This window comes from Xiphias gladius, chromosome 19 (assembly GCF_016859285.1).
Source record: "Xiphias gladius isolate SHS-SW01 ecotype Sanya breed wild chromosome 19, ASM1685928v1, whole genome shotgun sequence".
NCBI classification, from domain to species: domain Eukaryota; kingdom Metazoa; phylum Chordata; class Actinopteri; order Istiophoriformes; family Xiphiidae; genus Xiphias; species Xiphias gladius.
The window spans coordinates 14968919-14996778 of NC_053418.1; the positions used below are offsets into that span (position 1 = coordinate 14968919).

General features: G+C 41.1%; 2 protein-coding genes across 2 annotated transcripts; both read left to right on the top strand.

The window, feature by feature from the left end:
• Positions 1-4: 4 nt before the first annotated feature.
• On the top strand, positions 5-17679 carry inpp5jb (inositol polyphosphate-5-phosphatase Jb). Its single transcript, XM_040155261.1, has 13 exons — positions 5-187; positions 5031-5518; positions 7721-7828; positions 8098-8206; positions 10783-10899; positions 11966-12141; positions 12384-12495; positions 12891-13000; positions 13213-13420; positions 13858-13995; positions 14117-14200; positions 14281-14385; positions 14599-17679. Exons 2-13 carry the CDS (start codon positions 5043-5045, stop codon positions 14935-14937), a joined length of 2082 nt encoding a protein of 693 aa, XP_040011195.1. The 5' UTR covers positions 5-187; positions 5031-5042; the 3' UTR covers positions 14938-17679.
• A 2451-nt stretch (positions 17680-20130) lies between these two features.
• On the top strand, positions 20131-25120 carry mat2ab (methionine adenosyltransferase II, alpha b). The gene is made up of 9 exons (XM_040156276.1): positions 20131-20398; positions 21133-21210; positions 21341-21463; positions 21599-21711; positions 21836-21979; positions 22074-22292; positions 22371-22553; positions 22690-22823; positions 23317-25120. Exons 1-9 carry the CDS (start codon positions 20305-20307, stop codon positions 23417-23419), a joined length of 1191 nt encoding a protein of 396 aa, XP_040012210.1. The 5' UTR covers positions 20131-20304; the 3' UTR covers positions 23420-25120.
• The last annotated feature ends 2740 nt before the right edge of the window (positions 25121-27860 follow it).

Below are 27860 nucleotides of genomic sequence, written 5' to 3' on the forward strand. Positions count from 1 at the left end.
GTGTTTGTAGCTAACGTTTTCACACACAGACACGGAGGGAGAGAGAGAGAGAGAGAGCGAGCGCGATTCTTGCGAACCCGCATCTTCCACCGAGGCTCCGGATCGACCGGACCTGTACATCTGCGGGAGCGGTTCACTCGAGATCCATCGGCTGTTAAAGATCCTCAGCACAGACGAACCCAAACAGGTAAAGGTGACACATTTTTCAGCTACAGGCATGCGTTATGTCCCCGCTTGAAACCTACCAGGGGCAGTTATATCGTATCCGGACTGCCTCTATCAATCATCAGGGCTAGTGGCAGCTTAAATCGGCACCGATCAGCAAGACAGGAAATATAGTTGTTTACTTTTGTTTCATCCTGACAGCAGCGGTAAAGACATCCCCGAAAGCCGATCCTCATGCCGTGGACGTGTCTACGTGAGAGGGGAAACAGCGATACAGTGGTCATCGCTGTGGGTTATGCCATTTTATTTGTAGCGCAGCACCGTGATGATTAAGAATAACCCTCACACCTTTTTCACCTTCATCAGTGGCAGAAATCATGCTGATGAACCCTAATCGTGTGGTCACACAGTAGAAATGTGTACACACAGACTCTTGACTCTGATATCCCCCCCCTCTCTGACACATACTCACACACATGCATGTACACTCTGGCACCCATATGTCTGAGATAATATCTGATGGCAAAACACTGAATTAAACTGACCTTCATCCTCTTTTTTTTTTTTTTTTTTTTTTAGCCAGAAAAACTGCCCTTGATGCAGAAGTGTTATTAGGGCCATCTACTGTATCGGCTGCTGTCCTCTCTCAGCCGAGACATCAGTCATTTCTGTCAAAGTACGTAAATATGTAAATCTCCCATGGCCCAAATACTAGTGTCTGCTACCCTGACAGCGCACAATGTAGAAGTTGTATTCTAGTGTCTACATAACAGGGCTATCTCAGATATCAAAGGACACATCTTGTCAAAAAACCTTCTCTCGGCTGTCAGGCACATTTGCATATTCATGTGCGGTCAGAAGCGGTTTCAGATACCTAACTCATGCTAGAAATTTGTCATCTACCGACATAGTGTAACATAAACTATATATGCTTGACCCTTACAGTGCCATACAATTAGTTTCTCACTAGTATTTAGATTGCAGTTACATTTTCTACTTTCTCATGCAGCAGTGTAGTGTAATGTAATGTAATAGATGCGCTTATAGAGGATTTAGCAATGGTTAGCCTTTATGTCTGATTCCAGAACGATGCATTTAATTTTAGTCCAAATGCACTGATTATCTCTCACCTAACAGGTTTTCTCACTTGTTATTGGAACAGCACCGACTGTCATTTTGGCAAGTCTGTGGTATATGGCACGTGTTTCTTAAGACTTATTTGAAAACCAGCAACTGGACAGGAAGTAATATGTGGGCAACTAAATGACTTTTTTATGTCTGTCTATAGTACACTTGCATCAGACCTGTGTCACTTGCCAGTCCAAGCACAGTGGGTTTATTTTTATCGTCCCTGATGAGTATTTAAATTTGATTCCATGGTCAGGTGTCTTCACAGGCCGATTATGTTGGACTGAATGAAAATGTTTTATCCTAATTTATTACATTGTGCAATGTATACTTGTCAACACTTTGTAAACCCGACACTGCTTTTGTATCTGATAACAACATGGTGATTGTTTTCCGCCACAGTGAGCCTTTAAAGAAGAATGAGTAAATGTTTCCATTTGGCTGATTTCTATAATTGTTAATTGACAAAATTGAGTGAAATTGCAACTTACAAATTAAAACCCCATTTTGCAGTGCATACATTATACTGTATGTTGTCAGCCCATGTCCTCGGTGTTAGACAGTAAGCAAAATCATCTTGACATCCTGCAGCCTTGGCTGTGGCCTGCTCAGAAAGATGAGGCCCCCTGGACACAGGGGAGGGATACTCAGTGGCACTAGGACCTGGAGGAGCCATATACAGCTGTGGCGGCAGCTGCGGGTGTCATTTCTGTCCAGGTCATCATTAGTATCCCTGTCACAGGGGCATATGCCCCTGGAGGCCCTGAACACTAACACTCTGCTTGGCTGTAATTTCAACATTACACCTGGAAGAGGTGGACAAAATGCGATCAACATTACGGCTGGAATAACTGTGTCAGCAGAATGCAACCATGCAGATGTGAGGATTTAAGATAAAAGATAATTAAATATGAGGATATAGATGACTTCCTGTGTGTTATCCCCTGAAGAGGAAAGACATGAAATTTGACTTCTGACCATTTGAGTAACTCACCCATCCAAAACTATCGGTGTTGTCAATTAATTCCAACTGAGGAGCCAAGAAGGCCAGCTAAAGCCTGCTGTTTGGGTTACACTACATCCTTCCTGGCTCTCTCAGCTCTCACCCCCTCAGGAGGGTGCATGTAAACACCATGACACATTTGTTATTATCAAATCATTCCGCTCTCTCCTCTGTGAACGCGAGTGGAATAAGAAGTAGTAGCCTGTCCTGGCTATTTCCGGAAGGGCAAATATTTGGCTCTTGCTAAGTCATATATAAAGAAAATGAACATTTTTTTGTGTTAGAAAGATAAATATTTAGATTTTGGCATGCAGAAAAATGTAGAAAAGTGCCCATATCCCCATCGCAAAGTCCTACATCCTGTACCCCCCCATTCCCCGATATTTTTGTGCAGTATCTCATACAAGGACGAAACGTGCTCTCTTTCCCATGGTCTTATTCCATCTCATTCTCCTTTTTTTCCCATGTTCCTGAGCGCAGAGGCAGCACATTACCACTGGTTATGATCTATGTCCGGTTGTTGTGACGGCGGCCTCTGAGACTGTGGCGTGTTGACGTCATCGATAGTGACTGTGAGGAGGTTGGATGAAGGAAACAATACAGAGCATGTCGCTGGAGGAGCACACATGTCACCTCAGAGCGCAGGGGGAATAAGAGAGGAAGGGAAAGAAAAAACGATTTTAGGTCAGCTGGATGTAGACAGAAAAATGTAGGGATGGGAAAAACTAAACTGGAGGGGTGAGCGATTGAATGCCCATGCAGCGGAGGTGGGCAAGATGGAACAACAGAGTCTGGGAGAAGATAGGGAGAGAAGAAGGATTAGAGAAATGGGACAATAAGAGAGAGAGAGAGAGAGAGAGAGAGGCGGGATTAAAGCTTGGAAAAATAGACAATGCCAGAGGGAACTGTGAGAGGATCAATTTAGAGACATTCTGCTCTCCCTCTTGTTTCCCTCGGCTCGTTTTGCACCCACCCACTCCCACGTGTGCCCAATCCCCCCCCCCCCCACACACACATACACACTAAATGGACCATACATGGACCATAGGAATGCATTATGCACCTGGTAATTACTGGTCTGAAAGACCGGCATGTTATTGGGCACATGTGGAGCAAAGAGGCAGCTCCCTTCTCTGAATGAAAGTCACGGCCTCCGTCTCTTCAAGGTCATGTAAAAAAAAAAAACTGTGAGAGAGAGCTCTGTTGCTTCTCAGTCCCCAACCAGATAATCCTATCTCCCCACTGACTAAAAATATGTCCATCAAGTACGGGACAAAATTTCAGCTATGTAGAAAACTTGATGGGTTAATGTCTACTATGATTTGGCTGTGCACAAGATAAGGTGTCCTCTTACTTTATCAAAAAATATGACCCTGACATTTTTGGTCCTTTTTTCACATGTTACACTCCTGCCACCGCTGATTGATGGACTGATGGGTCGGGCTGCCACACTTTTGTGCCCAAATTAGCTCTTTTAAGGCTCAGACATGTTCAAAGGCACAAGACCATGTCTCCATCTATGTGGCTGATTTTTGTTTTTAATTTTGGCGATTTAACATCTGGTGTCAACAATTTCTGGACTACAGTGTGCCTAATATCTTTTTTCATTAGATTTTCTAATATGGCCATGTTTTTCCATGGACGTTTGAATTTCTATTAGAGGCACTTGTTTTGTCTTCAGCCAGGATGGATATCACCATAATTCCTCAGCTATTTATAGATTTTTTCATGAGTTGTTTGAAGCAGTTGCCTCTGATGTAAAATGTTTCGTGTATTTTAAATTTAAAAATCAATAGTAATTCGGTAGCTTAATTGCTAAATTGTTATCAGTCAGCAACAGAGAAAAGCAAAGTGGACACACATTAATTGAATGGATTGTTACTTAAAATCACTTGGGTTATATTCCTCCTTTATCTCTGTCCTCCTCCTCTGCAGCTCCCTCTGTCTGTGTTGTTGTTTGTCCTGTGCCGTTGACTTTTGCTGTTCTGGACTGTGCAGCGGTTCCTCGTGTTAGTGTGTGGCAGGTGCTCTGAGCTGATACATGATGTGAGTGAGCATCTCCCCGGTTACTTGAGGACTGGCAGGCAGCTTAGGCAGAACTAGAGAAGATAATAAACTGTGTCCAGCCTTTTTTTTTTCTCTCCAGATCTCCCATCCAAAAGCTCTAGGAGGTTAGGACAGTGGGAGAATGTGTCTCTTCTTGTCTCCTCCTTCATACTAGCAGTTGTTTTTATGTATTGTGTTCTTTCAAATGTCTTCTCCTTTCAATACATGCATCTGTATTCATCCGTTTTCAAGGCCATGAGAAGGCAGGTAATTGAATAGTCATGATGGTGGGAGCCTGAATGACTCACTCAGTTTTCCTGCTGGGTCAAGAGGGTCTCATGACATTCCTACACTCATCAGCTGAATTGACCTGTCATTTGAGAAAGAGGCTTCATTTTTTGCTGTCCAGTGTGTCAGTGGTAAAAATCATCTCTGTGCCCTCTTAGCTCCCTTTTGTAATTTATTTTTCCTATCACATTATATCATCATTGCATAGCTACAGAGACTGCACTTTGGTCCCGTTCCTTCTTTGAACCCCTCCATATAATTCTGATGCTACACAAAACTGTTATCTTCAGGGCTACTTGTGTAAGATGCTTTGGATGATTATGAGTTAAATTCCTAAAATGCAAACATATTGTGCATCTCACAAGTGGAAAGATTCCAACAATTGTTTTCTTTGTCACAGAAATCCTAAGAAATGGACCAAGGTAATCAGACACAAGAAAACAACCCATATCAAGCAGCAGAAGCTTTAACAAATACAGCGGCTGAAGCCTCAGATCCCACTACTGGCCAGCCTCCAGCTCCTGTCAGGCCTCGACGGCCCCAGCGAAGCTCCAGAGTAGAGGGCTCTGTGGACATCTCCGAACCTAAAACAGAGCCCAAAGCTGAACCCACTCCAGTGGCTAACCAGGATGAGAGCGCTCCGGATGGCACTGTGGCGAGTTGTCCCAAGCCCTCCCGCCCTGCAGCAGTCCAACCCTTAGGAGAGCACACCGGGCCCAGTGTTAAGGCTGGTCCTAAAGGTCCAGGACACCACCCGGTTAGGGCTGCCTCCGTCCCCCACCCACCTGCTAGCAGGCCTGTACCTCCTCACCTGAACCCTCATGCACAGAGAGCCCTCTCTGTAGCAGGTACAGCTGACACTCAGGCCCAGACTGGGGAAGACTTCAGGCAAGTGTCCTGATCTGTGTGACATTCATGTCTCAGCATGTCTCCACAGGGCGTCTCATTGCCAGACATCTGAGAAAAATTAGCCTTGGCACACATAGCTTTATTTATATACACTGCAGCACTGCACAGCTGTATGATTATTGCAAACATGTAGATATATTGTAGTTATCTTTTATATATGTTACATTCATAGATACTTAACACAGTTATTTGTTCCTGTGTCAGGAATCATTTATCTCTTCCACTATGGTAACCCTTTACTTTAAGTTCCCCCTATTTAGAATTATTATTAGTATACAAACGTGTAATAAATGGTTTATAAAAGACTGTAATGTAGCAGCACAAGTACAAGTGTTTATTAATGTATTTGTTAACAACTGTAACTCCTTCTTTTGGCACACATAAGTGGGGGGCTGCTGTGGGAACAGATAATAAATGACAATATAGTAAAACACAGTTATAATAATATAAAATATGTATTCTTAGGAGACATTGTAATTGTTGACAAATGCTGTACTTTAGTATACATTTAAAAAGTCCCTACATTTGTTCACAACTACATTATAGTGTGTTATACATTATTTACTAAATGTTTGTATACTGCTTATAAATGATAAATAATGTGTTACTTTTACTTCTGCAGGTTAATATGTATTCTTTGTGTCTTTTTTGACCTCTGGATGTTCCCTTTTTTCTATGGGTGTGTCTCTAACCACATCCTGGTTAAGAAAGGTGGTGAATCATTGTACAGTTAACAAAATTTCTGGAACTGATTATGTTGCTGAAACAGTGAAGACTGAACCACTGATAAGCCAGTGCCCTTCGACACAATTCTAGGCCAAAATATTATAATGATGTCTTCTCAACAACATATAACCCCAGAGTTAAATAAAATATAAAAAATTAAGAAGATTATGAATAACATAGACAAATTGCAATATTTTGTCATGACGATATGTAGATTTGGTTCTTAAGGAACCCTTTTCAAAGTCAGGGTCCCAGCACAGAAAATGAAGTTGCAGGTAATAAAATTGCCTGAAGGCTGAAATAGGTCATTTACTGAAGAAGAAAACTTGCAGCCCTAAATAACGCTTATGCTTCTCTGATTGTAGCAGCTACAGCTGTATTTTACATGCTACGGTGCTGTGAGAAGGGACTGTTGTGAAGGTTTAACAATGACACTGCCAGTCAGTGAACTAAGGGGAGCGCAATACTTTTTTATAGAACATTTTTGGAATTTGCCTGGGAGCTGAAGCTCAAGTGCACTGGAACAACTGTGGCACTGGGCCAACATGGAAAATGGCAGACTCCCTGGGAAAATCACACTCTGCTGAATCAGGCTGAGGTTTCAGACACAGGGGGCACTTGATGGCCCCTAAATGTCCTATATATCCTGTGCTATTACCTCAGTTTGAGCAGTAAATGGGGAAGAGCTGCCTGCTCATTTACATGTGGAGGTTGGGATGTAGAGAATTTCGTAACACCTATTGTTTCAACTGCTTGTCCTGTTCAGGATTGTGGGTGGCTGTAGCTTGTCCCAGTGTACACACTGGACGAGAGGCAAGGTACACCCGGGACATCCTCATGTCCACATTTATATTACTGATGTAGATTTTCTGATTTACCTACCTAGCTTTACCAAACTACTCTTCGGACTTCTCCAGAGTTGGCTAACTACTGAGCTTCCAGGCTGTCCAATATATAAAATCAAGTTGGATGAATGATCACGTAATTAACAACGTACAAGGTGTGAATACAATTCCTTATACAACCCCTGGTTTGGATCGGTACTGACTGGTAACTGCCCTAATTTGTGGTGTTACTTAGCCTAATGGCAACAGTGGCTGCTGGAAATGAACATCATCAGTTTGTACTCAATGTTGTAATGTTCTGTAATATTAATATTTCTCCAGTAATTTTGTACAAATTTATACAATTTATAAATACATTCTAATCATTTTGCAGAGTGTAATCGATGTATAGATTTATAAAAAAAAAAGACAAATCAAGCACACAGTCAACACCTGACATCTTGTGGTAAGAAATTGAGCTAAAGGACTATGTCATTGTTATCAGGGGAGATATGAAACATTGGGATATATTAATATGAGGGTTCTGCTGTCTCACTCAGATTCTGTATGTTATGACACTGAGGTGTGTAGGAGATCAGTGTTTATATTACATAACACCTTTTTCCAACAGGGTGCACATCATCACTTGGAACGTGGGTTCGGCCACGCCACCTGACGACATCACTTACTTGCTGGGGCTGAATGTGGGTGATGGAAACACAGACTTGTACATTATCGGGTGAGTGTTTTGTTGTGCAGTAGTGATTCAGTTGCTTCCACATAAAAGCTGAAGTGTCCATTAATGTTCACTTGTCCCACATTGACGCTGCAGACAATGTCACTAATGAGCAGCCGGGCCCAGATTTGAATGTTTCTCTCCCCCTATGGCAACAATTCTCTCCCATTTATTAATCCACCAACACATTATCAAAGCTCCCTCCCATCAGCCCCTCTCACATGTCTGTCTGCTGTTGACCATTGTGTCTTGTTCTGTATTTTTTCTTCAAGGCTGCAGGAAGTGAACTCTATGATTAACAAAAGGCTGAAAGATGTCCTCTTCACAGACCAGTGGAGCGAGGTCTGCATGGAGAGACTCAGCCCCTTTGGTTATGTGCTGGTCAGTAATGGCTTTTATTATAAACACATATGCACACTCTCATAGTAAAATGCTAAACAGCTCAGATTAATAAGCACTACGTGAACGCTGATGAGATCTCTGCTTCCTGCTGCTGTATGGGCTCATATTGTTCCCTGAGCAACGGATGGGTTGATAATTTATAACCGGCGTGTAATGTCAGCGTATCTGCTATCTTCTGCTGTCGGCCAAGTTCATAATGCAAAGTTCAAGCTCACCCTGTCTCTTGTCTTTCTATTTCATAATGCCTACACATACCCAGTGTGGAAAGGTAGTATGCTAAGAAATCCAATAGGTTTCATGCAATGCACATATGGAATGGGATGCAGCAAATACTTCCTAGTATATATCCCACACTGTATATCAAAAGCATGCCATATAAAAATGTTTATTTTCTGTGAACTGTATGGTGAATTTTCCATATTTTATGTTCTTATGGGCACCTAACTTATTGGTCGTCTGAAACAACACTTGGCTCTGTTGGCGTGGTGTGCCAGAGAACGTGAATCATCTGTCGAACTGAAAGAGCTAGACAAATGTCTCCCAGGGTGCTGTTTTATTTTTGGATCACGTTGCTATCAGTGTTGATGGGCCTCTGACAGTGAGACTGATGCTGTCCTCAAGCTATCTCATGGTCTGCTACGTTAGTTTAAACCTCATTAGAATTGTCTCGATGTGACCTTTTTGTGTACTTCACGTAGATATGATTGCAGTGAGCAGGTTGGGGAATCTGTTAATTGGAGTTGTGTCAAGCTCTTAGGTAGGAGGAGAGACTGTACATGGTGGTGTCAGTAGGAATCTGTCTAGTCGTGGCATGGTGGACAAACATGTAGTAAAAAGACACCCAAACTGTTCTTTCTGCTCTGAGATACTCTGCCCACCAAGACTCATTGTCAGGTTCATAATCTAACTGCTGCTATTCGGATCAGCCCTTCATTGGAAGAAACAAATTGCCAACAACACACTTTTTTCTGGCTTTTCACCAAACAGTTGCTGATTGTCACCATCATTTCTGTTTGAGTAAAATGCAGTTTAGATGCAAATATTAGAAAAGGCCCTGATCTCTTAATTGCATTATTTCACACTCTACTGAATGTATTGCAGTATAACTTTTTGTTTGCAGTGTGATTTATTGGATTAACGTTTTCTCAAAAATTTGTTGTCTGAGCATTTGATTCATTACAGTATGAAGCAGATAAACATGCATTTTAAATATTTGCTAGGCTTTAAAATGAAATATTTTCCTAACATGAATGATTAATGTTTAGGGTAGATTATATCATATCATATCATATCAGGCTGAGGAATTTTAATTTAAAAGACTCACTTGTTAAGTACATGCTGTATGTCGATAAATCAATTAAGTTTCTACAAAAATTCAGCATATTAGGTCTAATATACATACTGCGTAATGAAAAGTTGTAGAAGATGTTGATGTTTCTGTGGTTGTCAATATTACAGACTGGAATTAATAAGCCGTTATTTTGCACTAAACTTCCATGCATACACACACACACACACACACACACACACACACACACACACACACACACACACACACACACACACACACACACACACACACACTTGTCTTGAGCTTATATGTCTTTTCTGTTCTAAGCCTAAATGTAGCTCGGCAGCCTTCTGGAGCTCTTCCAGTATTCACTGATGTTGATAAGAAATGCTTTTCAACCACAGTGCACGCAGGCAGGTCCACTTTACGCTTCAGTAGAATCAGTTACGCAACAAAGTCGTTCAAATACCCAGTTAGTATACAAGCGAGAGGGTCTTATGTCACGTGGAGATATGTGCATCCATTACTGTCCTCTGGGCATTTCAGGCAGGGTGTGACAGTGCTTCTTTGGCCTGTGGTTGGGGGTTGGAATGTGTGGACCACTGGAGAAAGGGAGGGGAGGGATGAACATAAATATCTGGTGAGGGGCTTGACATAGCATGAAAATACATTTTCTTTTTCCACTTCACAACTGCACATCATATTCCCGCCCCTCTTGTTCAGTACAAAAATATCTACACTGTTTTTTTCATACCAGTTGCACATGAAATTCAAAATCTGCATATTATCGTGCAGTGTAAAAAGAAGCAAGTGCTTGAGATGATGGTGGAGGACTTGGAGAAAGGAAAGGTCAGAGTGTGTGTGTCACGTTACCTCTACAAAGTGGTTTGTTTCGGCTGCGAGGGCAGACCACAAGCTACGGCCTCTTAATGTGCTGTGCTTCATGTAAAGTAGTGGGAGAACTGGGCCACAGGGCAAAATGAAAATGTTAGGGGTTAGAAAGACGAAGAGTGCAAAGGAAGGGAAGAGAAAGTGAAGCAGAGCAGCAGAAATGGACACACAGCAAAGCAGCATTCCACTCAAAGAATTTGTTTATTGAAATTTTAGTGCAAGCTAAACAGAAGAGCTGTTCTCTTTTCAGAATTATGTAAAAGGCCTCCTCATAACTCTCACTGTGTACCTATTCATGTTGTCCTATCTTGGTCTTTATTATCTGCCTGTCTTTGTCCTCTCGTCCGTTTCTCCTCACCTGTCTGTCCCTCAGGTGACCTCCCAGCGGATGCAAGGATTGTTACTGTTGGTCTTTGCCAAGTACTTCCATCTGCCCTTCCTCCGCGGAGTCCAGACTGAGACCACCCGCACTGGCCTGGGGGGTTACTGGGTGAGACGGCTACTGACACCAATCTGTGATCAGCACTGTGTTATGGAAGCTTCGCACTTGGAAGCTTAGCTGTACATCACTGTAGGCGTGACTAGGTTTACGGTTGCATCACTGTCACTGACACCCTGATAGAGATCTGAGAGACACTCATTTTCCACTACAGTTTCTACACACTTCTAATGCTTGGTTTCTAAACAGTGCAAGTTGTCTTGCATGTTGGTAATCTAGTGCAACTGACCTAGCATATACTTGAAAGAACGACTGCACACCAACCATATTAAAAGTCTTGTTATTCAAATGCTGTTCCATCTGCTTTCATGAGAAAGAGATGGATGTTGGTATCTCGAAGCCAGCGGTTATTAATGCTTGGAAGGTCAAGCATAACAAAAACGAGCCAAAGGCAAACTACAGACTGGGTAGATTCTTGTATTCAGTCATTTTTCATGTGTTTTAACTGGTATGAAAATTAGACAAAACTACAACAAACAAGCTTTGGAATATACATAGGATCTGTAGAAGTTATTTTTATAAACACCTCTACTCTTTGAAACAGATCAAAAAGAGGTTTCTTGCAACATGTTACTTAAAGACAATGGCATGCTCTAGGACGGAAATAAGATCACAGTGGGGGTCTGTTTGGATTTTCTTAATCCGTGCAGGCTCCAATAGATTTCTGAAAGGTTCTGTGGTTCTATGTAGGATACACAGATTCTGCATATTTTACAGTGAAGCATCTTTTATGTTTTAGTTTGTCAGAGCAGTTTGGAGAAGAGTGGGAAGAAATCCACAGACTCATCCTGTCCCCCCACTGTGCTCTTCACCGTTAGCATTAAATATTGATGATGATTTTCACTGGTCCTCAATGAGTAAACTTCCTGTCTCTCTGTGGCAGAAAGGCTTGCATCAATCAATACAGTGAAAACTGACATACTAATCACTTTCTTCAGGCACTTTTCCATCATTGACTATATTTTATTCATTCATTCTTTCATTCATTCATTAAATTTTTCCTCTTGTGTGCCTTCCTCTCTTTCATAATATTTAACTTCCGCTTGTCCTTGTCCAGGGGAATAAAGGTGGAGTGAGTGCCCGCATGTCTGTGTTCGGTCACACCATCTGCTTCCTCAACTGCCACCTGCCGGCTCACATGGAAAACTCAGAGCAGCGCATGGAGGACTTTGAGAGCATCCTGCAGCAGCAGCAGTTTGAGGGTCAGGCTGCCACCGGGGTTCTTGACCACGAGTAAGTCTGCATTCGTAAACACATGCGCACACACACAGTGACACACATATAGTTTAATGTATCTATCGTATAAGCAGCAAAAAAAATCTGATGGAACCTTTCCACTCGGATGTAACTTGGACAAAAAACCCCAGACTTCATGGTTTCTCAGGGAAATGCTGTCACAAACAGCATTGCAGCAAAAGTACTTATGTACTTATGTACTATGTACTGAATTCACGAAATTACTCCTTTTTGTACAGTGTGGTGTTCTGGTTTGGGGATCTCAATTTCCGCATTGATGACCTGGATATGCAAGTGGTAAAATCAGCCATTGATAACAACAAGTTTTCTATGCTGTGGGAAAAGGATCAGGTAAAGATAATGGTTGTCTAATATATATAAATATAGAAGACTGTGAAAACAAATTGAACTCCTCTGCATGTGGTTTTCATTTTTGATTGAAAATTAAATTTTTTTTTAGAGAGCAATAATAGAGTCTATGCACTGAAATGTCATCCAGACTTGTTTTCCAAAAAGCTGCTCACTCCAAAATCTCAACTTTAGGTCAGAATGCTTGTGAAGACTTGTCATTTCACTAGCGTAAAAAGTCAGGAAGTACATGATAAAATCATCTTTCATCTGGGGGACCATGCACTGTGTAGGTGCATGCGCTAGAGGGCAAAAGAGAAACCTTCTTGCAAGAACTTTTAGTAATTTCCAAAAAGAGATCCTCAGTGACTGATGTCTATTAATTGTCACTCTTCCAGCTGAACATGGCCAAAGACAGCGAGACAGTGTTGGAGGGATTCCAAGAGGGACCGCTGAAATTCCCTCCTACATACAAGTTTGATGTTGGAACAAATACATATGACACAAGGTTGGTGTTGCCAGGGGTGCTATTATGAATTCTAAGCCACTGACCCAATATCTCAGTGCCTAGCTCAGTAAACTTTACTCTCTTCTCTGAAAGGTCCTCACTCGATGCATGAAAGTGCCTCTCTTTTTTCCTCTCTGTTTTGTATTTAAATTAATTGGTATTTAGGGAATTTCTTTCTCTTGCTCCATCTCTATCTTTCCGTCAAATCCCAGTGGGAAGAAGCGTAAACCGGCCTGGACCGATCGGATTCTGTGGCGCCTGAGAGCCACCGCACCTGCCGGCGCCGCTCTCAGCGCAGGGAAGCGTGGCTCCATTTCAGGGTTGACCAGCGGGACCAAAGTGATGCAGCACTGCTACCGAAGTCACATGGAATACACCGTCAGTGACCACAAACCAGTCTCCTCCATCTTTACTCTGCAGGTGAGACACAGCAGGTTAAAATGTAAAGATGACTTTGACCTATCAATTATTATTAGGGCTTGCATCTTTGAAGTGTTTCTATAGTGGCGATAATATAATACTAGTTTTTGTACCAGTACCAAAACGATAACTAAGTAATGTCTAAACTCAAACAGCTATACAAGAATTTTGCCTATATAAAAGACTATCTAAACTTAGCAAAATTGTGACTTAGATCGGGACATATCTAAAGAATAAGTACATAGAACTAAGAATACGCATTTGGTGCCAACTTTTGAGAATTCATTAAAGGTTTTGGTAATCGATGCTGTGGACACATTTTGGTCGGTACTCAAAAAGAGGTTCAATACCAAGCCCTCATTATCCATTAAGGTCATTTTGGAAACCTTGCCGTATTTTTGCTCTCTGTAAATGTTTATGGTAAATGTTCTTTGTAGTTCCCATACAAGGTGGATATTCCCCTGGTCACACTCATAGTGGAGGATGAGTGGAATAGCACTGCTGATGCCACAGCAAAATTCAAAATTGCGCCCAACTACTCACGCAGCTCCTGGGACTGGATCGGACTGTACAAGGTAACCTCTGAAAAATCCGTGTCAACAAACCATGAGGTGTAACATAACAACTATTTCTGTGCATTACAAATTTTAATCAAGTAGTTACAGTTGGTGATTTTGCTGCCCCCCCCCCCCATAGGTGGGTTTCAAACACCACAAGGACTATGTGGGATATGTGTGGGCCAAGCAAGAGGAAGCTGATTTTCATCGACAAGAATATCAGGTAATCTGGATTCTGGCTGAATTCTCGTCAGAGATCATTTTGTTTCACATTTTATAAATGTCTGACTAACTGTTTTCCAGGTAACCTTTACTGAGGAGGAATTGCCCAAAGGCTCAGGGGACTTTATCTTGGGTTACTATAGCAACAACATGAGCACCATAGTGGGTGTAACAGAGCCATTTCAGGTAATCATAACTCTGGCACTGCTTTCTTGAGGTTAAAACAATCAAATGCATTGTCTCTTAGAGGGTGACATTACATCTGGTGTATGCTATCACTACTGATGTTCCCATCTGAAGCTTTACACTTTTTTCATTCTGGCTACTGACATTTTGCTGCTCTTTCTCCATATTCTATTCACTCCTTCCCACTTCTATCCTCTTTTCATCTATGCTCAGATCCAGCTTCCTACTTCAGGCCTTGACACCAGTTCTTCAGACAGCTCTGACCTCAGCTCAGAAGATGACAGCACTGTTGTCCTCATGAAGACGAGGTCCCGCAGTCCCAGTCCACACAAGGGCAAGCATCGCAGGCATCGCAGCGGCAGCCACGGCCACGGCCACAGCCGCTCTGGCAGTCCTGCACAGGCCAAAGTGAAAGGGCTCAACATCACTGATGGTGCTCAATCCAGGACCACAGTTGAAAGCAAGTCCACAGGACGCCCAGCAGAGGGCAGCAGCAGCCTGGCATCTGCTCCTGGGGAGATAGACAAAACCTCAGAGGATTCAGGAGTGTGATCCACTACCAAGTCGTGCTGTTGTCACAGGTCACATAGCCAACTGTTGTGTATTTTATTTGATACATCTACTACACTGTATGTTTTCTGAAATGAAACTGTGCAGTTTCTGATGCCATCCTTTTCAGGTAAAGCCATCTGGCTTGTCCAGAAGGCTCACTTTGCCTTGAGTTGTTTTATTAAGCTGTGCACATTGTATATTTCGTTATTTGTAAACCTTTCACTCTGTCCTGTGTTACTCCTATCTTTGTCCGTTCTCAGGTGTGGACAGTACAGGGAGCTGACACCTTGCATTAGGAAATACTCAAGGATTTATTCTCATGTAGAGTAAAAGAGTGGTTACTTGATACTTTTTAGAAACCATCTTCCCTATATTCCAACAATGGTTTGAAATTCTGCTCTTACCTAGCAGTCATGTCAGCAGACTGCATACAATCGCAAGAAAAGGCATTGCTCACAAATCACCAAGTTTGCTTTAGTTGTAGAACATGAATTTTTTTATGAAACCAATCCGCCTAGACCAAAAGGAACATAGAGAGATAGTGAAAAAAAATGCTTTTAATTCCAAAACATCTTATGAAAGCATCACCAGCTCTGTCAACAATCACTCACATTATTAGTTTCTGTAAATCTGCAAATGGACATAGCCATGCAGTTTGACTTGGTGGTATGGTTCTGCTCTTTTATATATTCCCTGCTTTAGAAATTCAGCGTTATATATAACATGCAGGGAACATTTCAAATTGATCGACCAATGGGATTGAAGTCACTCTGGGGTGTATAAAAACAGAGCAGAGCCAGCATTGGTGAAGACTGGGGTTCAGGGGGCACGGCCACCAGCCACGGCAGCAGCACAGCACACGTCAGTTTGGAGAGTGAATGTGAGCGTAAAGGCCCTTAAATAGACCGCCAAATCAGTGCAGTGGGATGTGATGGGTGTGGAAGGCTCGCTGTCAGCTGACACAGCATAGCTGTCTTGCCAGAACCGGTTGATTAATCGTTGGCCACTAACTCTGCTGGGAAAAACTTCAGTGGTCACTACAGCAATATCTGACCCAATGCATATTACTTTGACACATATACCTTTATGTGAGTTAATGGGCCTTTTCTAACGCTTACTTTTCACAGAGGCAAAGAGGCTAAGTAACTTTTAAAACTAATTGACCTACAACACAAAAATCACATATTTGTTTCCATTCCACTTTTCCTAGGCATTAAAATTTTGATTTTTTTTTTTTTTTAATTTTTTGCATGTTTTCAACATGGAAGAAAGCAAGACTTGGTTTTTCACTCTGGATATTTTTAACAAATATGAGCACAAACTACAGGGCTTTGTGTTATACTGTAAGTAGTATGATACAAACCTGACATGTTCACTATTGTGATATTTCGAATACATGAAATGGTCCTATCTAATACTAATACTTTTTGTATGATTTTGACTTTTCAGTTCACTTTTTTTGTTGTTGTTCTCTCTTGTTCAGATCCTCTCTCATGGATCCTGGTGATTAGCTGACATTGACAATAGTTACAATAGTTGTGTTGCATTGTTACCGTGTGACCTCTGATGCACCATCTTAGACACTTTGTACTTTTGCGCTGTTAGCGTAGGGCAGTGTAAACTGTTGTAGCTGTACCCTCAGTGTGTATGTCTGTAATCAGTTTTTGTGTGTATGTGTTTTTATGGACGTGTGTGTGTGTGTGTTTTGAATGCTGTAGGTGTGTGTGAGTGTAGCTAGCTGTGGCAGTGAATGGGGTGTGACTGTGTTTGCATGGTTTGCTGCTGGACATACTGTACATTCCGGTACTGTGACTTTTGTGCCGTAAAGTGCTGTTTTTGAATTCTCTTTGTTATAATCTTGGCTGTGAAAATTGTTAGAAAAACGTGGTAAGGACAATATAAAAAATTAACTTCAATGTAAATGTTAGGTGAAGAAAATGCAGGATAGTTATGCTTGCATAAACCTGAAAATGTTTGAATCATTACATAGTGCATTCATGTATTTTCTCAATTTTGAAATGGAAAATGTACTGGATCTCTGTTTAGAGTAACATGTTTAAAAAAAAGATTAAGATTGTATGAACCTTGTCCTACTTTAGGTAATTTAGATAAGTATGATCAGTACTGCAGTCCTAATCAGTGACTATCTATTGTGAAATGTTTATGAAAAAATAGCTCTATCTACAGAATGTTATTGTTTTGTAATTATGTGGCTAAAATAGAGGAATATGTATGTAAAGGACAAATATGAAGTATGGTAGAAAACATAAAATAGGAGACAATCTTTGCCACAAAATTTATTTAACTTAAATTATGAATTTATTTTCTTATTTAACTGTTAAATGAGCCTGAATTCTGCTGGCCAGTGAGGGAGCATTATTTCAGTGGAAATGTAAAAAGGATATTACAAAATATTAATAATTATTTTCTTTTTGTATTTGGAAGTATGAAGAGAGAGTCTGGTTTCTCAAGTTTCCATTTTAGTAAATTCAGATAAAATGTTGCTTTCATTGTCTGAGGTATAGATTGTTCGGTCTACAGGTGTTTGCATAATTGTGAATGAAATTGACAAAAAAAAGAGCAAGCCTGTAAGAAATTGATTGTTGGCATATGACGATGGTTTATCTCTGTGAAATCATCTGATCAGTGAGGTGAGAAGTTTTCTTAAGGGTTGCTTGATTCGTTCTTCAACCCCAAAACTAGTGCAACACTGTCCAAAGAAATAATATACCCCCATTCAAATTGTGGTCTGTCTGTTTCTTGAGTCTCTACATCTATATTGTTATTGTTTGAAACATGTGTATTTACAGTATAATATTATTTTTCTTGTGTTACTGGTCAGCCTAATAGCGGTCATCTTGAATGAAAGACATAACCTATGAAGAGTTAAAGTGTGTGTGTGTGTGTGTGTGTGTGTGTGTGTGTGTGTGTGTGTGTGTGTGTGTGTGTGTGTGTGTGTGAGGGAGAGAGAATGAATGAGAGATAGATAGAAGGAACAGACGCAGTGACAGAGTATGTAATATGGGTTTGCAAATGAAATAAGGGTGATGGCCTTAAATAAAAATGTAATTCCTGAGAGAGTGCCTTCGGAGCTGTTAAAACCTTTGCAAGAGTAAGTTCGGGTATATTTCCCCCAGCCAGTCACTGTAAAGGTCATAAGTAACAACAGTACTATACATTATCTTTAATTTGACTTCATTGAATGATTAACAGAATTAGAGTGCCCCTCCAGTCTGTCATTTGTCTTGGGATTATCAATCAGCTCATTGTAGTTTCAGTATTGTTTACATTGTAGGCTGCTTGCTATTTTTAGACTCTGAATAAATGTGGGTGACAAACACACATCCTGCAGACAGCAACAGCAATTGCATCTTGCATCATGCTTTTGGCCTCTGAAAAGAAAATGTCTATTGTGCAAATTCATGCTGACTGTACCATTCTGATGCAACACTGGTCAGGGATTGAGTTGCTTGCTTACTGACACTAAACACCATAAGCCCAAGTAACAATAAAAACTGGCAAATTAATTGACTAAAAAGATGCAGGCTGACAATACAAATGAGTCTCTAGTGTGCAGAGTCCTGTTTATTTTTAGCTTTTTCTTTTAATCAAAATTGCAAAATTGAAAGGTCAGATTTTGACTTCTCTTTGGATTCAACCACCAGGGGATTAATAACACTATGAGTGTGTGCTGAAGGCAACCTTTGATTTTTGACCTTTCATGTATGACCACTGGTGATCTGAGCCACTGTCTGTGTGTGTGGGTGTGTGATGTGGAATAACCCCTCAGCAATCCATACTGGAGCATATTAATGCTACCTTTATGTTTTATCTCACATGAATATAATAAAAATTACCCAAGAGCAGCTGTTAGTTATCTAACTTTCACAGTGACTGACTATTGACATCCGTTAGAGCAAGGTGAACGTGTTATATCTCTTCAGTGTAGGTCAGATTGAACATCATGGCTCTGTGCTTCATGATGTAACACTGAGTCTTGATTGAAACACCACTGTGTCTGTGTGCCCCTTACATTCAAAGTGTTCCAAACCTGAACTAGAGATACTCTCAGAATGACTCTTCTTAGTTTCAGACTTTTGGTCTCCGAAAATAAATAAAATGGTCCTGACGTGGAGCTAAAACCAGTGGAAAACCAGCCCTCGTAGAGACATTAATTAAACCCATCTGCAGCCTACAAAGGTACATGTTCCCAATCAAAGCTTTTGATCATATTACACAAGAGGGCCTGAAGCATAAAACGGAGATTGGAGCTTTTTGAGTAAAGTATAATCAAGTTACATATAATGTCCCCAGAGATATAATATCCCCAGCCTCTGCTCTTCTCTCGACTGTCCAGATTTCACAGTGTTGCAAATGTATTTCCAGGTTTATCTGGTTGTTTCACCAGGGAAGCACATGTTCTGATGTTCTTGTGATAGCTAAAATGAATACAACTTATCAGATTGATTATACCGGTGTTGGTTTATACCGAACTCTAATGATGGCTCCCGGGAAACACTTATATGTGGTCTGGTACTCTTAGGCTTGTGATTAAAAAAAAAACCCCACATCACACACAACTATTTTTTTGACATATGACAGCGTAAAAAGCAATGGAGGTATGAAGACTATGGAATGAAAAAATACAAGAAAGATGTGTGGATGTTTGATGACATAGAGGTAGACTGGGGAGAAGGTTATGATTAGAAATTAGCGGATTTTTAGTCAACTGTAACAACTTTATGACTTAAGACTGGTAGGTTTATAGCCTGGGCATCAGATGTGAAATTGCAACAAAACCTACTTCGCACATTACTTTTTGTACATTTGCATTTGTATATTTTTTCTATTCACTTACTGTGTATGTATTATTATAACTATTTGATAGTACATTTTTTTTTTTTTTTTTACTTTCTCTTTAACTGCTTGTTGTGCAACTGTACCAAAGCAATTTCCCTGCAGCGATCGATAAAGTTTTTCTTTTCACCGTTCATCGCAACTTCAGTCCTGACACTGACAAGCTCTGTCTTTGTGTTGAGGTAATTCCTAAGGTAAAAGGTGCAAGATTAGGAAACCAGGCTGTCAAGTGAGTTCTGCAACAATGGCAGTATAGTACAACCCACTTCGATAGACGCGATGGTACGATCCACCTCCTCGTGACGTCAGAGACTCTGACTTCATAGGATAAATAGTGGCGCTCTGCGCAGTGATGCTTAGGCTGGACGATCAACACTCAGAGAGGCTCGGCTTGTCGTTTGGGAGAGCAGGGAAAACGCCGAGGCACTGCTAGTATTAAAAATTGCGGATTCCGCTTGATATCAGCGTCGTAACATTGTTTAAATTTCGCACCAGCAGCCGCCATTAACGATGATGAACGGACAGATGAACGGTTTTCATAACTCCCTCATTGACGAGGACTGCTTCTTGTTCACTTCAGAGTCGGTCGGAGAAGGACACCCCGGTGAGACCCGACACGCCGGCCTTACATCAGTTTGTGTAGATGAAATGAGCAAAATGTACAACTCTTGTCATTACCATGTTGTTTGCCCTTCGTGCTGTATAATTAAACTGTAATGAGAAAGTGTAACAGAGACATCACTCATATTTGAACGTTACGGCCTTTTCTAGCTACTTGAGTATAGCTGAGCACGCGCTACTTGGAATCGTTAGCTAGCTCTCGGTGATGCTAACGCGTGTCCGGTCGACCGACAGTAAACATCACACATTTACTGTAAGCGTTACTTGAATGCTCTTCTCGTAATAATATCATTATTTGGTAATTGGTTAACGTTTTCCTGAACGTGCCGAATCGGCCGCGGCTTTTCCCGAGGCACCTGAGGAACAATGACTGGTAACGTTTATCTGTTTGACTGAACAACACGGTACGTTAGTTGTATGTTTGTTTTATTATATCATCCTAAAATGTAATTAGCTAAGTGTTTAGAAGCTTATCACGTTTGCCAGCCGTTCCCGGTTAGTTCCGCGCGTTCCCTTCTTCCCGGTAACATGTGCTCTTGCTGAAATGGCGACTACAAGGGTAGAGCCACTCCCACCGAGCACGAGCCGGGTGGGTGGCGCTAACGTTTCACAGTTTACATACGGACCAGGTGATCGGGGTTTGCTGCAGTCTGTTACTGGTGCCGGTGTTAAGTTAAACAGATTTTTTTTTTTTTTTCATTATTTCTCGTTTTTCAGACAAAATCTGTGATCAGATCAGTGATGCGGTTCTAGACGCCCACCTCAAGCAGGATCCTGATGCCAAAGTTGCGTGTGGTAAGAACAAAAAAAAAAAAAAAATTGGTTTCTCACCTCCCTGTTTGTTTGCTCAAGTTAGATGTTTTGACTGACAAAGGTAAAGTATTTTGCTATAGTTATTTTCTTGCACCCTTCTTTCCTCTTGCAGAGACTGTTGCCAAGACCGGGATGATCCTGTTGGCAGGTGAGGTGACATCACACGCCACTGTGGACTACCAGAAAGTTGTCCGTGACACCATCCGCCAAATTGGATATGATGACTCCTCCAAAGGTATGGCATGTTGTTGTATTTCTGGTTTGTGAATGTTTTATGATTTGAGTTTTTGTTTTGTTGTATTATTATTTATTGTTGTTGTTTAATAATGATATGAATGGTGTCTTGATCTGCCATCTGTCTCCTGCACAGGCTTTGATTATAAGACCTGCAATGTTCTGGTGGCCTTGGAGCAGCAGTCTCCTGACATTGCTCAGGGTGTTCACATCGACCGCAATGAGGAGGACATTGGAGCAGGGGACCAGGTCGGTAGTGGCCATCAATATTTTGGTTGGCCACGTGTGTGTTCTGAAGAGATTGCTGTTCTTTATTGTCCGCCAATGAGGCTCGTGCTTATTAAGCACTGAGTAAATTTTTCTTGTTCTGCAGGGCTTGATGTTTGGATATGCCACAGATGAGACCGAGGAGTGTATGCCTCTCACAATTGTCCTTGCCCATAAACTGAACGCCAAGATGGCTGAACTGCGACGCAATGGCATCCTCCCATGGCTCCGGCCAGACTCAAAGACACAGGTAGAGCGGTCATGCTGTTATTGCCTTCTGTACATCCCTTTTGTTAATGAGATTTTATACCAAATTCATTTTTATGTTTTCACTCTGCTTGCAGGTTACTGTCCAGTACCGCCAAGACCGTGGCGCCATGCTCCCAGTGCGTGTGCACACAATTGTCATCTCTGTTCAGCACGATGAGGATATTTGCCTGGAGGAGATGAGAGATGCTCTGAAGGAGAAAGTCATCAAGGCCGTTGTTCCCTGCATCTATTTGGATGATGACACCATCTACCACCTGCAGCCCAGTGGACGATTTGTCATCGGAGGCCCACAGGTAAATGTCTGAGGGCGTGGCTTTCAGAAACTATTTGGCTTGTCGGTTACTTATGTAACTCCTCTTCCTCCATTGCAGGGTGACGCTGGCCTCACTGGGCGTAAAATCATTGTCGACACCTATGGAGGCTGGGGAGCCCATGGTGGGGGAGCCTTCTCTGGGAAGGATTACACAAAGGTGGACCGCTCTGCTGCTTACGCTGCACGCTGGGTGGCCAAGTCTCTGGTGAAGGCTGAGCTCTGCAGGAGGGTGTTGGTCCAGGTAAGTGGTAGTTTCATAAGCCACCTCTCTTCATTTTAGAGAGAGGGGCTGCAAGAAGTTCCCACCGAACATTTTCTATGTTTTTTTTCCTTTTCTTTTTTCTTATGCTTGATATAATACGTGTGTGCTGTATTAGGTTTCCTATGCCATTGGAGTTGCCCATCCCCTCTCCATTTCAATCTTCCACTACGGGACATCCCACAAGAGTGAGAGGGAACTGCTTGACATTGTGAAGAAGAACTTTGATCTCCGTCCTGGAGTCATTGTCAGGTAATGTACAGACTCTGGGGCCACCTGCTACTCAATGAAAGAGCACCCCCCCAAAAAAAGTACTTGAAAGTTGTGAGTTTTCCATATCATGGCATGGTAGGTTACACACATGGGCATTAGTGGGGGCAAAAGTCTCATTTACTGGGGCACATATGCATGATGTCTGACAGTGAAGCCTTTTAGCTCAGTTATGAGCGTTTTTTTTTTTTTTTTTTCTTTCTGTAAATTGGATGTGTGTGGTTTCCACCTGCAAGCTGCAATGTCCAGTTTGGTTGGCAGGGTAAGTGTCTTAAGCGTCGCGTGTTCCCAACTTTACCAGCTGGTCTAGCAAACTTTTATTTTTTATTTATTTATTTTTATTTATTCATTTTTTTTTTTTTGGGGGGGGTGGCTCTAGACACTCCCCACCACCTAATGTGAGCGTGAGGATGAATGCGTGCATCTGAGGTTGCTGGGTGTGACTGCTGCTAAATATGTTGATTATGTATTCCAGGGAGCTGGATCTGAAGAAGCCCTTGTATCAGAGGACTGCAGCCTATGGCCACTTTGGCCGAGACTCCTTCCCATGGGAGGTGCCCAAAAAACTCAAATACTAAACCTGTTAAGCTTTTCCCCCCAGGCTTGTTGGTGTATACTACAGAGAAGCCTCCAAGGTTCCAGGGGGTGAAATGCCCTTATCTTTCTAATAATGGTATCATTTAACACATGACTCCCTTCCTCACTCCACCTCCCTCCTTTGTCTTGTTACTGTTTTCTTCTGGTTGCAGTATCATGATGGGTTACTAGGAGGTACGCCTCAGAAACTTGATGTTTAAGAATTGGATGGGTTCCATGAACTCATGCACCATAGTACTTGATGTTCTCCCATACCTTGAGGTTCCCCTGCTTCTCGTTGTGATAGACCCTGAATAGCTGCGTTCAGTTGCTCTCCTTCCGGCATTCCACACTGCAGTATTGTCAGTCTTCTCTTCAGTGTCATGGCGGTAGCTTATTAGGCTATATGCGATACCCCTCTTAATTTACTGGTGCTACTTATATAAGAAGTCTGTGCATCAAAGTTTTCAAGTCCCATTTAGAAGCATAATGTGATAGTTGAGGGTGCTGTGATCTGGCACCTTCCTAAACAGGTTTAGCTTCTTTCTAAACATTCCTCCTTTGTCAAAGTGTTACAATAATCCCTGGCCTAGTGTTCATCTTTTTTGTCAGCTTTATTCCCTCGTCTTTGTGGAGGATGCTAGAATGGCACAAGTTAAATTCAAGGGTTGTTGCTATTTTCACTAAAACTGCTATGCATTGCAGGCTAAGGGGTGAGCCAAATCGTAATTATTCAAGCTCTCAAAAGAGCATAAAACCTCAGATGCCCCTACAGACCTTTGCTGTTTTCTGACGTAATACAGAAAAGTCAGAGGCTGCTATGTCACTGCTCTGGTCTGCAGAGGTATTGGTTATACTTGATGGTGATGGAAAAATTGGATTGATTATGCATTGAAATTCAATTTTAAATGAGTCCTTTTTTAAATGTAGTTTCAATTGCTTTTTATGGTTTGAAGTGACTAAAGGCCCTTTTACTCTTTAAGTATATTGATGGCAGGTGTAGCTACAGAGAAACCTGATTACCATCTTTATCCTTAAAGGGGTGTGCTCTTTGCCACAGCTTCTTATTGGCTTGGAATCGAATCTCAACACTATTTATTTGTTCTCTGAAACTCAGCGTGGATACAGAGAAGCTGAGGTTTCAGAAGGCAGCTTTAAACACATTGAATATTGAATTCCTTTTTGACTTGATCATTTTTCAGTGTTTGGATTGAGGCCCCAGAGTGTTCTACAGAAAAACTTTGGTCCGCCTCAACAACAAAAAGTGTCACTGGCTTCTGTTATTGACTATTTTAAATTTATTATTATATATTTTTATTTTTTTTTTTTTTTTAGGTGGGTTAGTTTTAAATTCCATTTAAAATGTCCGGTACAATTCTTTAGCTCTTACCTATTCTCATTAGTAGGATGGCAACATTTGGTTGGTGTAGTACAGAGAAACCAGCCTTGTTTACATAGCCACCTCATGTGTTGGATAGAGTTTCAAATTTTGGTTTTGTTCCCTTTTAATACTCAGAGGGCATCCCGTTGGCTACAGTAAGTTGAGTGCCTTTTCTATTTCCTCTACTCCCCATTTGCTTTTCTCCCTTTCTACCACCATGCGTTCAACTTCCAGAGGAACAAGTTGCTCATACTGTTATGTGCTTCATGTGTAGACTGGGTAGTTTCCTTATGCTCTGTAATAAACAGCTACTCCTTTCAAATGTCTGTGACTCAAATTTTCTTGAATGTTAATTGGTATTGCAAGTCATAATGAGGAAATAGAAATGTAATACCGACCACAGCTACTCAAAGCCACTGTTTAAGGTTATTTGCAATACCTGTGCGTCTCCTACATTAAGATAATTTCCCTTTTTGGAAAACGCTTGTCCTTGTGAGAGTACAATACAGTATAATAAAGCCTATAAAGAAAAATGCAATGCCAAAATTTGGGTGTATGAATTCATATCAAAAGTATTAAGTGTTAATGCTTCCATAGTTACAAACAATACTAACAGGTTTTTAATTTTAAGTGAACACTGAGCAGCAGTTAAAGCAAGTTAAAATTTAAGTGCTATTGTAGACAAAAATGTCATCATAAAACTTGACCTACTAGGCTGTGCTGTACTGTTTAGTCAGTTTCACCATTCCAAAAAAGTTGTAGATTGTTTTCTGGTATGCAAATTAAAACTGAAGGTTATCCAAACAGCTTTCAAATTTTGAAAACTTTATTTCCGTGCTCTGCATTTCATAACGTAGGGTGGTTTCCACTGTCTTTGAACTGTAACTGACACTGATAAATCCTCTTGCCCTGAGAAATTCTGACTTAGCCATATAGGCCAAAAAAAGTTGAAAATCCCCGTTCACCCTATATGTAAAAGTCCATGATGGCAGACAGCTTATAGAATGTCCTGGGAAATCAATGTGTTTTTACTGGTATTTTTAGTTCACAGAATGTATGGTAACCCAGTCTCCAAAAGCTGACAGCTCAACATTCATCAGTTGGGTTACTGCTGAGGCCTCACCGTGTCTTGCCTGAGGAGTGTGTGGAAGTGTGTTTCGGGCTAGTACATAGGGTACACATCTTGCGTCTTGCTTCTGGACCTGGTGTAGTCCTGAGCGGTGCTGACCACAGCGTTCTACCTCAAGCCTGGTGAAGTAATTTTTATCATACTTGGATGGTGAAAGTAGAGGTTGCAATCATGGATGGAGTTTAACCGACTGACATCCCATTTTTCACTAAGCAGTAAGGGCACGGTGTTTATGCAACATTAGATATTGCTAGACTGATCGGTCCCAACTGAGCTGCGAGCCCCAGCCTCATTACCCTGTGAGAAATATTGAAATCATATTCAGATTTTGCTTGGTTGGACACATGCATTTTTTTATGTTTGTTTTCTGAGCTGTTGCCACAATCTTGCAACAATGTTTTTTAAGTTAAAATAAAATCCATGGAAGCACTTTAAAATATGCATCATAATATATTTTGTTGTTTTCCAAATATGAACGCCGTACATAACTTAATAGTGTCATAATTGACAAGTAAAATGTAACTGACAATTTAGGAGTGCGTTCTTTCGTTTATGTCTAAATTATGTACCACAACAGCACTGACAACACAGTGTCTACCATCAAAGGCTGCATTTGCCCTTATATAGTAGGTGTCCTGAGCAGCATTTATTATTACAGCCCTTTTAATTCTCACATTTTTTAAAATTCTTTTGAGATGGAACAAAGCCGAAACCCTGCTTCCACCAAACGTGTCAGCCTTTAAACAAACTACGGTGCGTAAAGGGAGAAGCTAATTTCTACACCAAATGGCCAACTTTCAAAACAAGATGATTACATGATTAAGCATATTTTTATTTTCTTTTTGTCCCATGCTTGTTTGTGTTTTTTCTGAACAGTATATATTAGTAATACAGCAAATGTAAAGGGAAATGGCAACATGCACTGAAATCATTTTCAAATAGTTGTCAGTAACGGTTAGTACAGGGTTTCTGTGTCAGTCATTTGGTCGAAATTGACAGCATTTAGGTGCCTGAGCCAAACAAGTTTTTTTCCCTGCAGTATAATATTTTAATATGATCACATTTTAAAAGGAGCTTTTAACTGACTACTTTCAGAAAGACGTGAATTTGTCCAAAATATAACCATTTCAAGAGATTACCTAGGAAAACTACATACCGAGCCAACCTCCAGATTACAATGGTTGACTTTATTGATTAAGCGTCTGGCTGAGGTGAAATTTGCCGAAAAAATATAACTATTTGTGATGCTATTTGTAATTTTGTAATTTGGTCTTTGTTAAGATCTTAACTCAAGACATGCACTCTCTCACCTCTCTAAATGTGTATGCAGTTAACTATTTACCTTAAGGCATTCCAATTTACATAACATTCAGACAGTTTGCAATGTTAACAATTAGGACACGAGCAACTGGATCTGAGTGACCTTTATCTTGATTAACAGAGGAATTCAAATGTGTCAAAGTGAACCTTGAATTGATAGAAGTTAGACACAACAGAATAGAGATGCTTATTCTGTGACTATGGTCGTTTCACAGGACTTCGGCAAGCACGTTTGGAACTTTGAGACATTGGCACAGTAACCCAAGCATTAAGGGATCTTCGATTTGATGGCCTTGGTTTCGGCTCTAACCTAGCATTCATGTAACAAGACAATACAATTGTAACTTTTGATGCAGTAAATGGAGCAAATGGCAAGGTGGTAGAAGCAGTCTATCAAGTTAGACATTAAACGGAGAATGTGTAAATCAGAAGAAACTTAGTAGAAATGGAAGTGCAACATTTTCAAACAAATGTTTCCTCTGGGGTTTATTACCACTTGATACCAGAGAACAGTAACGAATGGTGCACCTTGTTAATGACAGATGCTACATGTTATGTTCTGATCTAGCAATGCAGAATGAACAATGAGGAAATTAGATGGAAATAAGCTATT